The sequence below is a fragment of the Primulina huaijiensis genome, chromosome 1 (genome assembly GCF_012295235.1).
Source record: "Primulina huaijiensis isolate GDHJ02 chromosome 1, ASM1229523v2, whole genome shotgun sequence".
In the NCBI taxonomy this organism is placed as follows: domain Eukaryota; kingdom Viridiplantae; phylum Streptophyta; class Magnoliopsida; order Lamiales; family Gesneriaceae; genus Primulina; species Primulina huaijiensis.
Genome location: NC_133306.1, coordinates 19,297,029 through 19,310,827, shown reverse-complemented (window position 1 = coordinate 19,310,827; position 13,799 = coordinate 19,297,029). Strand labels below are relative to the sequence as shown.

The 13,799-nt window shown below is 34.7% G+C and overlaps 2 protein-coding genes across 2 annotated transcripts in view; both read left to right on the top strand.

Annotated features, from left to right (window-relative positions):
* The window catches only part of LOC140972125 (uncharacterized), an 8,417-nt gene extending 4,302 nt beyond the window's left edge, over positions 1–4,115 (top strand). Inside the window, exon 2 of the mRNA XM_073434594.1 lies at positions 4,056–4,115. Coding sequence (XP_073290695.1) covers positions 4,056–4,115 — 60 coding nt within the window. The remainder of the gene's footprint in view (positions 1–4,055) is intronic.
* A 44-nt stretch (positions 4,116–4,159) lies between these two features.
* Positions 4,160–5,691, top strand: LOC140958322 (transcription factor IBH1-like 1). The gene is made up of 2 exons (XM_073415771.1): positions 4,160–4,300; positions 4,966–5,691. Exons 1-2 carry the CDS (start codon positions 4,290–4,292, stop codon positions 5,513–5,515), a joined length of 561 nt encoding a protein of 186 aa, XP_073271872.1. The 5' UTR covers positions 4,160–4,289; the 3' UTR covers positions 5,516–5,691.
* Positions 5,692–13,799: the final 8,108 nt, after the last annotated feature.

Genomic DNA, 13,799 nt, shown 5'->3' with positions numbered 1-13,799 from the left:
ATCATTCAGAATATAAGATTTGTTTCAAGGTTATCTAAGTTGTGTAGATAATTTTATCGTGTACAGAATTATGAAGCTCGAAATTAAGATAGTATTATTTAAACTTGAAAATTTGGTAGGAATAAATTTATCTCAATCTAAGGAATTAAAGAAGGAATTTTGAAAACAAGCAGATAAATATCTAAGATTTAAGTTGATACTGAGATACCGGGATAAAAGATCAAGCAAGAGATAATAAAATCCCTAGAATTCGAAATCTAACAATATATACCATGAGATTTTCGAAAATTAGGTGGGGAAAAAAGAAGGAGATTTTGAATATCTACCTAGATCACGGATATATCATGACTCTAGATTTGATTCACAGTTCAAACGCACTATCACGATAGCAGCCAACTCCTATAAATAGAAGGGCCCTAGTTTTCGAAAATCACACCTTAGACATACACAAAATTTCGAAAATCCTTCCCCTAGTCTCCTTAGGATTTTCGAGCACAGCGAAGCGCTGCCGCCGTCTAGCCGCCGAAGAGGAATTTTCGAAAATTCCTGTGCAAGCAACCCTAATTATTCACGTAATTTTTGCATCAAGAATTTAAGGTAAGTGGGCAAATTTTAAAGTTTTAAATTTTTTGGTTATGTGTTTTTCTTTTAAAGAAAAAAAAAATGCGGTCGAACACCGTCTACGTTTTTTTAAATCTTGTTACGTTTTTGTGAGGACACTGTGAGGATTCCCTGAAAATGGGTGGAATTCCAACATATGGCCCTTAACAGTGGGATAGAACTGTTTTACGGCCTCGCCCCCTTAGAGGATTAAAACTTAGGGACTGACGTCAGTAAACCATGAAAGGTGAAAAATTGCAGTGTTAAAAATTATGAAAAGCATGCTGTAAATATATGTTATTTCGAAAATATGAAATTTTTATGTGGTGTTCGATAATTCCCCCATTTACTGAGTATTCCCAAAATACTCACCCCTTACAACCTTTCCCAGATAAATCCGAAGAACAGGTAGAAGAAGAAGAATCGGAACAGTTTTGGGGATGGTGATTAGTAGACAGGATTATTTTTTTTTTTGAATCTTAGAAATTTACAATTTTAGGTTAGACGTTTCCGCAAATTTATTTTATTTCAGTTGTAAAGACAGTTGTTTTTGAGAAATTATGAATAATAAACTGGTTTTCGGTTTATATTATGCTACGAGGCTGGTTGTTTCAATTGTGTGATTGTTAAACAACGCCGGTGTCAAATCCCGAGTTTCGGGGCGTGACACTTTGAACACAAATGTTTTACTGGCTCTTGTGAAATTTATTTATGTCCCGTCAAATCTCACATAAAGAAACGTATGGGTTCGAAAAATGCACGATTAATATATTCCATTCCTTAGTTTATCCCTCTTTCTTTTTTCCTTTTGCCAAAATAATTAAGATAATTTTATCCAGAATTCTTTCTTATTTCCTTTATTACTTTTTTTTTTTTTTTGCCAGAAAAAGGGGTCAACGAATTGGTTAGTTATGTCATATTATTTATTATATATAACTGATTCTCAAAAGAGACATTCATTATATAATATGTAGTTGATAAATGCGTATATTATAATTAACTATTTGTTCAATAATTGATCGATTCTTACGTGACATTTATTATTTCAAAAAAGCCAGGAATTATGGCTTTCCACTTGTGAATTATGATTATTTGTCATTGATTACTTAAACATGAAAATTTTTTAAAGANCTCTACCCTATCCCAAAGGAAGACTGCAAAATAGTTCTTTATATATTTTATCAAGTTAACCTATCAGTTAATGTAGAGAAAATAACCAATCACTACAAAAAAAAGCCATACGACAACGGGTTTTACCCGTTGTCGTAGCCATTTTAAAAACGTTGTTAAAGCCCCTATGGTTAAAGGGTGCGCTCAAAGACAACGGTTTTTATCCGTTGTTGTAGACACATTTTGCGACGGTTAACATTAGCGATGGATTTGTGTCAAACCGTCACTATATGATTTCCGTCGCTAATATTTTCAGTAAAATAAAAAAAATTACTTTTAATAATTTAATGAATTTAAAAAAACTTATAATTTGAATAGGCTATCAATATTCAAGATCTTAACTAAAACTTAAAAATTTATAAAAAAAATAAAGTGAACAAATTTCCGTGAAATCGAAACTAAAATCGTGTAAGAAGAAAAATTTTAAGTGTTTTGAAATGATGTGTGTTAAAATGGACCGAATGGGCGGGTATTTATAGATAAGATGCGACGGTTTTTGTATAAACCGTCGCTAAATAAAGCGACGGATTTTATACTGTCGCTAAATTTAGCGTTTATATTAGCGACGGTTTCACAAAACTGTCGCTAAAGTTAGCGACAGTTTCAGCAAAACCGTCGCTAAATACGTTGTAAATCACTTCTTTCTACAACGGTTTTCTAAAACTGTTGTCGATTGTCTAAAAAAAACGCTAATAGACAACAGTTCTATAAACCGTTGTCTTTGACCATAAAAAACGCTCAAAGACAATGGTTTTATAGAACCGTTGTCATTGGCCTTAAAAACCGTTGTTTTTGACCCCCAAAAGTGCTTAAAAAACGCACCTACGACAACGGTTTTCACTAAAACCGTTGTTAAAAAGCATACGACATCGTAGGTGCGTTGTTGATTTTAAATTTTCTTGTAGTGAATTTAGCCATCCAAGCAATATATATAGTCATTTAATTAAGCTGTTTTGTTTTCTTTTTCTTTTTGTTTTCTTTTTTTTTTTTCAAAATTGGGTTTTAGCGCTGTAACTTTTCGTTTTTTTAATTAATTTTAGTAGTCATATTTCGTCGAAATACTACTACGACGCTGAACACGTCGTCTCTTTGGTAACATAAAATTAATAAAAACCAACAAAAAACAACTTACAAGACTAATAACACTCAACTTTTACCATTTAAATAGCAAAAATAGAATACACGACTAAATTGACAATTCTCGCATTATCATATATAACTATCACGTTTCACTAAGAGTGTCTTTGGTTTAAAATTTTTTTTAATAAATAGAGTGTTTATTTACAAAAACTGTTTAAAAAACACTTAAAAAAGTTTTTCTTTAGAAGTTATAATTTCTGGTATTTGGATTTATGCTTCTACTTATATTTAAAAATAAAAATAAATTAAAGCATGTTTTCATATTCATCCAAACACCAAAAAAACTTATATTTTTTTAAAAAAATAGAAGCACTTAAAAAACTGAATTTTTTTAAGTATTTTTTTTAATCTACTGTTTCTGTATCCGAACTTTTAATTATTTTTTTTAATCTACTGTTTCTGTATCCAAACTCGCTAAGTAACGGTATCATTACTGAAATGTAATCCATATATTATTTATAAATATTTGGATAATATAAATACTCAAGACAAGACTGATAAATCTAGCATCTATGAAATAGAAGGTATACATATTTCACACGTTATAGAATATATCCTAATAATTTTATTGAATTTAATTGTTACATATATAAATTCTTTTTTGTTAGCACGGTTTTTTTTTTTATTTAAAAAGATTAGGTTTACATTTCATCAACAATGTAAAGACTAATAATGCTTTAATTTTGTCTACCACAACTCATATGCATTGGGTGTTTTAAATCATATAAACTGCAGGAATTTATAGATTCGAAATCAAATGGAGAAATGATGCGTTAATTTTTTTTTTTTTATTACACACGAGGGGAGGGGGACTCGAACTAGGGGCTATCTAATCTGGGCAAGGGTGAGACCAACTGAGCTACAAGCCCGGTCTCAATGATGCGTTAATTCGAAAACGTTAAAATAGAAAATATTTTTTGAGTTTTGAAATGGGTTTGATTGAAATTATAACTTATAAATATAATTGAAATAATATGCATGACTGTTGTCCAGAAAACCCATTGTAATATTTTAGTAAGAGAAGCAAAGGCTATGATCAAAATTATATTTCGTCGTGAGAAATTTATTTTTTGAAAGCAATATATTTTAATTATGTATACATCGTCATAATGATGGCCTAAACTTTTTTGATAATTCTTTTTCAGGGTTTTGACATGCGGGCCACGGAATTCCCATGTGCCCGCATGTGCTGTGTTTTCCTCTGAATGGCCCACTTCCAATCCCTTTCTTTCACTAAATAAATGGCCTTTTCTGCACTTTCTTCTCATTGCTCTCTTTTTTCTTTGATTTCTTGGCTTCTTCACACTTTGTTGGATCTCAAGAGTTCTCTTCACTATTTTCAATTCGAATTTGCAATTAGGATTCTGCTACTGAATCCCATGAAATCGAGGTATGCGAGTATTTTTTTCATCGTTTTTATTCAACTATATATATATATATATAAACTCATGTCAATTAAGTAATTTACAAGGAAGCAACATTTGACGTAGAGAGTCGCTGATGGGGTAAAAGCAACACTTTTATTTAGGTATCTAATATCTTAGACTATAACATGTTAAAAAAATAAAAATTCTAGGTAAAAAAAATGTCTAAACGGACTGGGGAATCACCCTAGCTCGTCTCCCGCCCCCATGTCGGGTCGCCGTGTCTTCAAGATGATCAGGATTACTGAAAGGTAGGACGTATGATATTCAGTGATAGGGAGACATAATATCATATACAAGAGTGAAATATATCACTTTAATAGGAAATTCTGTAGAAATTTTGTTAATCATATAATATATATGTAAGTGTGTGTGTTTATGAACAAATAAAGATAGTAAAATCTAAAGAAGATAGGTGCATATGTTGTTATTTGATTAAAAAGTTTCTCCATTTTGAAATAATTTCAAATTGAAATGTTCATTCTATATATTTCATAGCTATTCGCGTAGTTGTGATGATCACATAGCACTGAATACCTTTTTTTTTTGTTTTGTGTAAACGCTGATATGCTTGATATTTTGCTTAACCTTGATATCGTAAGAGTTCTTACAATCTTTAACACTCCCGTAGAATGCAAAATTCATCACTAAAACAAGAATTCCTCAAGAACTGGATAAAGGGTCTCCAACTGCACGCCAACTTCAACAAGAATACGACCATTTTGGAAAGAAGAAAGGCCATAAAACTATCCGCAGACATAGCCATCGCTTCCACAAGAAACTCGACTACTCGGTGGAGCCGCGCCCTGATCGCCGATGCTTCCCGGGACGAATCTAACAAAACCCTAATCGAGAAAATATCAGGCCGTGACGTACCACACAAGGCCTCGTTTGGTCTGATAAGATGCAGCAAGAAAATCTTGAAACGAAGCCGTGTTGCTCGTGAGGTCAGAGCAAAGAAAGCTGTATCTCCGAGTGTCGTAGCTAGTTTAATCGCAAAGAAACTGGTGAAAAGCAGAACCCGTGTGCTGAAAAGGCTCGTGCCTGGTGGAGAAGACATGGATGAAATTTCTTTGATTAAAGAGACTATAGATTATATTGTTTCGCTACGGGTTCAGGTTGATGTGATGGGGCGCATGGCTAAGGCTGCTGATCGATTAATCCGCTCAACAAGTTTATAATTAATCTTTCTTTTTATAATCTATGATTCAGTCCATATTTTCCATTGAAAAAAGTTTCATAATATATATACGGAGAGGGAGAATGGAGAAAGCTAGGCGGATCGGATGGTGTAATAGTTCAAGTACTGTGTGTACAGATGAAAAGTTTTTATGTCAATTATTATAGCATTAAATTCTGTTCTTGCAAGCTTCGATCCATTGGATGGTATTTATGTGAACAATCTCTTAAATTGAAATTTTCATCCATTAAACTTCAATTAATATAAGTTTAATTAAGCACCCAAAAAATATACATCGCCACTAAATTGTATATGGTTTAGGGGGCAAGTCTTGATTGAATAATTTAATTTGTGCATTTATTAATTTGCCATATATATATAGTTGATATATTAGTTTTGCTAGTATGATCTCAATGATCTACATTAATTATGTTCATGTTCTCTTATTTCTAAACTTTGCACCCAAATGTAAAAAGGTGATTCCCATGCATGTGCAGTAGAATGTAGTTTCGGTTTGGTGTCATTTTCTGCTGTTCATATACATGGATTGCTAGCCTGTCCGCATAATTTGCATCCCCATACATTTCGATATCGCTCTCTTTATTCTTTAGTTTTATGGTTATTGAAGAATATCATCAAGAGTTTAATCATATAATTGGTATTATCAAGATCCATATTACGGGTAAATTTTGCGATGCGTATCTACAATTGAAATCTGTATGTAGATAAATAATTCCAACATAATTTAATATGTCTATGCATAAATTGCTATCATATAGAATGAATCCGCTAATTCGGTGCTATTTATAAGCATTGTTTCAATTTTTTTATGAGTAGTTCTCTTGGGAGACGGTCTCACGAATCTTTATCTGTGAGACGGGTCAACCCTATCAATATTCACAATAAAAAATAATACTCTTAGCATAAAAAGTAATAATTTTTCATAGATGACCCAAATAAGATATCTGTCTCACAAAATACGACTCGTGAGACCGTCTCACACAAGTTTTTGTTTTTTTTTATTCCACTAAACTTTGCAAAAGAAATTATGTGGGATACAAATAATCATTTGTGTAATGTAGCTATTTCTCTTTTCACCTTAACTCACAGCACATAAGTTGGATTGTCGAGCCCTTTTATCATTTTGCCATTTCAGCCCTAAAAATTTATAGCAGGAACCAACATTTACAGAGACCACAAAGGCAGCAAAATCGTGAGAAGGGAACGACAATGAAATTGGCAGATCGAGCAAAAAAAAAAAGAAGCTACAAATGTTCTTTCGAAAGCCAACATCCCTTTAAAAAAATTGCCCAAAAACAAATAAGCACATAAAAAAATTTTGCAGAAAAAAAATTGGCACAGATGGGAAGATGTGAGATTTACCGATATCCTAAAGGCAGATCTAATCATTTTTTATTCACAATAATGCAAGTCGTGTTCAACCTCTGAAAGTCGTTGATTTTTTATTTCTTCAAGGAAGTCAATGGAGTTTTCAATCGTGTGAGTAAGAAGATTTAGTGATTCTATTTCTGTGTTCAACACCTTTTTTTTTTAAAATTTGGTTAGGTAAAGCCGTAAAGGACACTTTAGAAAATTGAAAATTTTGATATCTTCTAATACATTACACCAAATGCAATGCAATTTAAATGTATATCTTAATCACTAATATCAAACCCCATATATGTTAACACAATAGAATATTTATCTATAAAACCAAAGAGATCGTCCATTTTGGTTTATAAAAATATAGGGCTAAAAGCATTTTGGACCCCTGTGAAACATCAAAAGATCATGAAACCCTTCTGAAATTTCAATAGGCTAAATAATCACCAATTGTTTAAAAAAGTGGCTCATGAGCCCAATCTAATTTTATTAAGATATTTTAATTATTTTTAATTTTGTAATGACTTTTTTGCCATTAAAAGTTTAATACTCAATACATTGTCGATTTTCTCATCATCTTTCTTACTCTTTCTTTTTTTGTTTTTTTCAGAGAAGAAGATTTTGAAAGAAAACCCTAATCTCCAAATCATTGTGGACGCAATTGCATATCTTTGGTATTGTTTTCAAATTCGTTATTGTTTCGTGTTCTATTTCTCTTTCATTATATGAGTTTTTTTTATTAGTTTCGACATATGATATGGAGGTAAGTTTAAGCTTAATATGAAGAGTATGTATCCGAAAGTAGTTTATATTGGACGGGTTAAACATGAGTTTAAGAATAGTAAATTCGACATGATTAATTTTTTGGATTTATATGCTCTGTTACATAATTAGTCAAATACACATTACAAAATGTTGCAAAATTAAAAACTACATAGTCTGTGCTGGAGGCGGGGTAGATGGTGGAGGAGATCAAGTGAAAGAGCATGTCGGTGGAGGCTGGAATGAGAAGCCGGGAATGACATGTTGAAGTTGCTGAAATAATGCCTCAAAGCTTTGACACGTCTAAATTTTTGACGTACCGTGATCGTGAGCCTAAGACTTGCGTTATGATATTGACATCCTTGGGTAGATATACATTATCAACATTAGAGGTGGACACTTCACCTTCTAACAGAGTCAAACAAAATTTCACCATTTTACTCTAAAAAAATAAAATATTGGTATGTAAAATATATGTAAAAAATAACTACAAATTCATGAGTAATACTTGCACTTACATTTTTTTCTGCAGCTCAATCAATATTCTTCCATTTTCCTCCTTTGTGAAAATATATATCGAAGGTGTCAATCACTCTTGGAAGCTCTCTCGTCACACGATCAGCCTTAAAAAATAAAACAAGTTATTATCATATAAATTATGAAAAGAAATATTGCTTTTAAATAAAACTTACAACATCTTGATAATGTTAGACCAAATTATTTGATCCATAAGCACCCTCAAGTGGCCTACTAAACCGGTTATTTGTATTTTCTCATGTTTTTCCTAAAAAAATAATAATAGTGCAAGTAATACTGAAATATTTGTCGAATAATTTAATTATCAATAACCATTTGTTTTTTTATGCCTAAATAATCACAATGAAAATCTCAATAATCTTGGCTTACTCCTTTGTATGACTTCCTCGAACTCGAGCGACCTATATCCTTCTTAGTGGCGGTTGAATCGACTAAGAACTGTTTAGAATATACAGTATTGCAAATATGAGTTTCATGATACTCATCATATGAGCATCTCATATTCTTTCTACTATTTGTATATTCAAGGACTTTATCTATGCAATTAGCATGGGTACACAGATAAAGATGTGCCAAAACAATAATTTCAAATAATATTAAAATAAATATTGTTTATACATAGAGTTTCAACATGAACCATCGGCCGACACTTGGCTCAACGGCACATACTCTAACAATCTCTCACTTGCACTAGAGCCAACTACCCATATGCTTCAAACCCATCGATTCGCGATGCTTCTCGAATAATAGTCCAGGTAAAGGCTTAGTTAGCGGATCAGCAACATTATCTGCGGAGCCGACTTTGTCAATCGACACTTCTCCTCTTTCCACAATCTCTCGGAGGATGTGGTACTTTCTCAATACATGTTTGGACTTCTGATGAGACCTTGGCTCCTTTGCTTGAGCTATAGCTCCCGTGTTATCACAAAACACCGGGACAGGAGCAACTCCATTAGGAATGACGCCCAATTCTTTGACGAAATTCATTATCCAAACAGCCTCATTTGCTGTAGCTGATGCAGCAATGTATTCGACCTCAGTGGTGGAATCCGCAGTACTGTCTTGCTTGGAACTCTTCCAAGAGAAAGCAGCACCATTGAGCATGAATACAAACCCGGAGGTTGACTTCGAGTCATCGATATCGCTTTGGAAGCAAGAGTCGGTATAGCCTTCCAATTTCAGTTCTCCACCCCCATAAACCAAAAACAACTTATTGGTCCTTCTCAAATACTTGTATGTGGACTGGGTGAGACCAAGCAATCTTCTTGATCTATCTCTATAGATCTGTATTTCCAATACAAAATATGCTTCACCCAAGTCCTGCATCGAGAACTTACTCGCTAACCATATTTTAGTTGATTGCAACATTCTTACATCATTCTCAATGAGTAGAATGTCATCAAGATAAAACACCAGGAATGTCACAGCACTCCCACTGACCTTCTTATACACACAGGATTCCTCAGGATACTAAACAAACTCTTTGATTGTACTGTCGAATCTGAGGTTCCAACTCCTAGATGCCTGCTTCCAACTCCTAGATGCCTGCTGTACACCATAAATAGATCTTTGAAGTTTGCATACCATATGCTCACTTCAAATAGATGTAAACCCTTCAGGTTGAGACATGTAAATCTCTTCCTTAATATCCCCATTAAGAAAGGTTGTCTTGACATCCATCTGCCATATCTCATAGTCATACCATGCAGCTATGGTTAGCAATATCCTTATAGACTTGAATATTGCAACTGGAGAAAAAGTTTCCTCAAAGTCAACTCCTTGTCTTTGAGTATATCCTTTTTCCACCAATCGCGCCTTGAAGGTCAATACCTTCCCATCCGCCCAAGTTTCCTTTTGTAAATCCATTTACACCCTATGAGAACAGTTCTCTCAGGTGGATCCACAAGATTCCACACTTGGTTCGAATGCATGGAATTCATCTCAGATTCCATAGCTTTAAGCCATTTGGATGAATCGGCATCAGATAACGCTTCCTTGAAGGTCCTTGGATCACATCCAAGGTTAGGCTCATCATGGCCCTCTTCAAGAAGCAGACCATACCTCATAGGTGGTCTCGAGACTCTTTCGGATCTTCTAGGAGCTTGTATCTCCTCTCTTGGCTCTTCGGGTGTGGGTTCTATAATTGTGGGTGTCTCTCGAACGTCTTCGAGTTCTATCATCTCCCATGTTCTATCCAATAGAAATTCTTTTTCAAAAAAATTTGCATTCCTAGAAACAAACACATTTGTTTCTTGGGGATGATAGAAATAATATCCAACAGTATTCCTTGGATATCCCACAAAGTAACATAAAATGGATCAACTATCCAATTTATCTTCCACTACCTGCTTTACATAAGCAGGGCACCCCCATATTCTAAGATAAGAATATTTGGAGGCTTACCCATCCATATCTCATATGGTGTCTTATCAACTGCCTTTGAATGGACATTGTTCAACAACAGTGCCGCTGTCTCAAGAGCATATCTCCAAAAAGATGGCGGCAACTCCGTGAACCCCATCATAAACCGAACCATGTCCATCAAAGTCCGGTTACGACGCTCTGAAACACCATTCAACTGTGGTGTAGCGGGCGGAGTCCACTGCGAGAGAATCCTATTCTCCCTAAGATACTCTTGGAACTCGGCACTCAAGTACTCACCACCTCGATTTGATCGAAGTGACTTGATGCTTCGTCTCAATTTTTTCTCTACTTCACTTCTGAATTCGTTGAACCTTTCAAAGGCTTCAGATTTGTATTTCATCAAATACACATACCCATACCTTGAAAAGTCATTGGTAAAGGTGATGAAGTAGGCATGTCCATGCTTAGTGGTGATGCTAAGCGGACCGCACACATCGGTATGGATCAAATTCAATAACCTTTTGACTCGCTCCACATGGCCCTTAAAGAGAATTTCGGTCATCTTTTCTTTTAGACAGGATTCACAAGTTGGGAGAGAATTAATATCAGACATATCAAACATGCCCACTCCCACTAGTTTGTTCATCCTTCTTAGGGAAATATGTCCTAATCGAGCATGCCATATTTGTTCCGAATTTAGAGTATCTTGTTTTCGTTTGTTTGTTGTTGTTATCGCTTGGACATTGTTTAGTGAAATATCTTTCAATTTTAAGTTATAGAGATCGTTTTCAAGTTCTCCAGTACCAATCAAACATTCATTCTTGTAAATGTTGCAAACACCTTTGCTAAATAAACAAGAATATCCATCTTTATCAAGCATAAAAATGAAAATAATGTTTTTCACTAAATCAGGTACAAACAAAACATCTCTTAAAACTAACTTAAAATCATTTTTCAAAATCAAGTAAACATCTCCAATAGCCTTGGCAGCAACTCTTACTCCATTGCCCAGCCTCAAGAAGGTCTCACCTTCTCTTAGTCTCTTACTTCTTCACATCACCTGCAACTCATTACAGAGATGTCAGCCACAACCGATATCTAATACCCAAGAAGTAGAGTTAATTGAAATATTTACTTCGATATAGAACATACCGTTTCCAGAACCCTTCTGGGCAAGATATTCTCTGTAGTTACGCCTCAAATGTCCAGGCTTCTTGCAGTGATGACAAACATCAGTAGTCTTGTCAGCCTTTACTGGTGTAGCTGCCACAACGGGATTCGGAGCTTGCCTCTTCAAGGGCACATTCTTCTTGGGACGTTGGAAAGAACGCTTATTTCCCTTCCCACGTGGACCAATCTTCGTAACAGATGAAGAACCCACATAAAGAACCGACTTCTCTTTCTTGATAGTGGATTCAAATGTCACAAGAATATTCACCAACTCCTCAAGGGTAGGCTCTAGATTGTTCATGTTGAAGTTCACCACAAAAGAATCAAATGAACTCGGCAGTGACAAGAGCAACACGTCAGTGGTCAACTCCGATGGCAACATAAGATCCATGCCAACAAGCTTATCCACAAGCCCAATCATCTTTAGGCCATGCTCATGGACCGAAGCCCCATCTCGCATGCGTAAAGTGATTAGCTCCTTGACGGTAGCATGCCTAAGAGGCCGTGTTTGCTCACCAAAGAGCTCCTTGAGATGCAAATGAATGTCAGCAGCACTCTTTGCATCCTCAAAACGCCTCTGCAGCTCATCATTCATAGAAGCCTGCATATAACACCTGGCTTTCAAGTCATGGTCACATCATTCCTTGTAAGTCTACAATTCCTCAGAAGTGCAGTTAGTCGAAGCCTCAACAGGGGGCGACTTAGTCAGTGCATATGCTATCCTTTCCGAATTCAAGACGATTTTCAGATTTCTTAGCCAATTGAGGTAATTAGGTCCGGTTAATATGTGTTTGTCGAGTATTGCAGATAAGGGATTGCGAATTGAAGACATTGTCAATTGTGTACTGAAAAGTAAAACAGATAAATGTTAATGACTATTTTAAAATATTTAGTAAGATATAAAGTATGGACTTTTACTTTATAAATTTTCGCTCCCACTGTTTTGACATCTTTCACTACCCTCTAGTGAAAACGGGAAACTCCTTTCCTCATTAGGTACGTAAGGTCCAATTAGCGAATTATGATCTCGAATAATATCACCCAATCATAATTCCTAAAAGGTAGTTTCCAATTGCATCTCCATGCAACCCTCTACGTAAACTTTTGTCTCACGTTTGATTAGGACCCAATAATATGATGTCGTTCATCTTTACGTGTCAAGCCTTACCCATCGATGTTGAACCTTAATGGACGGTCGCCATAAGTTCTCTCAATAATATGAGCCGAAATCATGAGAGTTCCACATAGTTCACATCACAATGTCAATGGATGTCACAGCTTTCCGGTGTCCAGGCCCCCCTCCCCAATAATATGATCCGAGCCCCGAACATGGGTAGCGTTCATCATACACCCATTGTCGATGAAAGACATGAAAATTATAAACACCTTTATAATTCTCCTTTTTGGGCTTGATATTAATTTTGAATCTTATTCAAAATGAGGGTTTTTAATTTAGAAAGGTCTTATCATTAATTTTTTATTTAAAAGCTCGCCATGTTTGATCGTATGTTTGCCGGATTAATGCAACTTTGTTATTATCATAATAATAACGCACATACTCATTTTTTATAACATATCATGCATATATTATAAACAGTAAACAAAACAAGGATGATAAATCGCCCCAATACTAATAGCCCGTGTGAGCTAAGCACGGGCCTAGGTCCAATCCTAAGAAAATGTATGGGATACAAATGCAACTTCTACATAAGCTTCCAATATTTACATGTCTTCGATCTTCATAATCATCAAGGCCACCATCTTCCAATCTTGATCTTCCACTATACTAATATTTACAAATAAATATCCATGGCAAATAGGGATACATCTCATGGGGTGGGAACGGGCCATAAACCAAGCCCACTTGAAATTTGATAAATATTACAATCATTCTACACAAAATATCCTAGCATACACCTAGAAAATTGGGCTTGGGCTTTTGATCATCCTTCATGCATAATATCACATATCATACACCATCAATTAATTATCACAATAATCAATTGATCCAATATTATATATCTTGATCCAATCACTAACCGCCACGATTATAAACTAAATTAACAAAG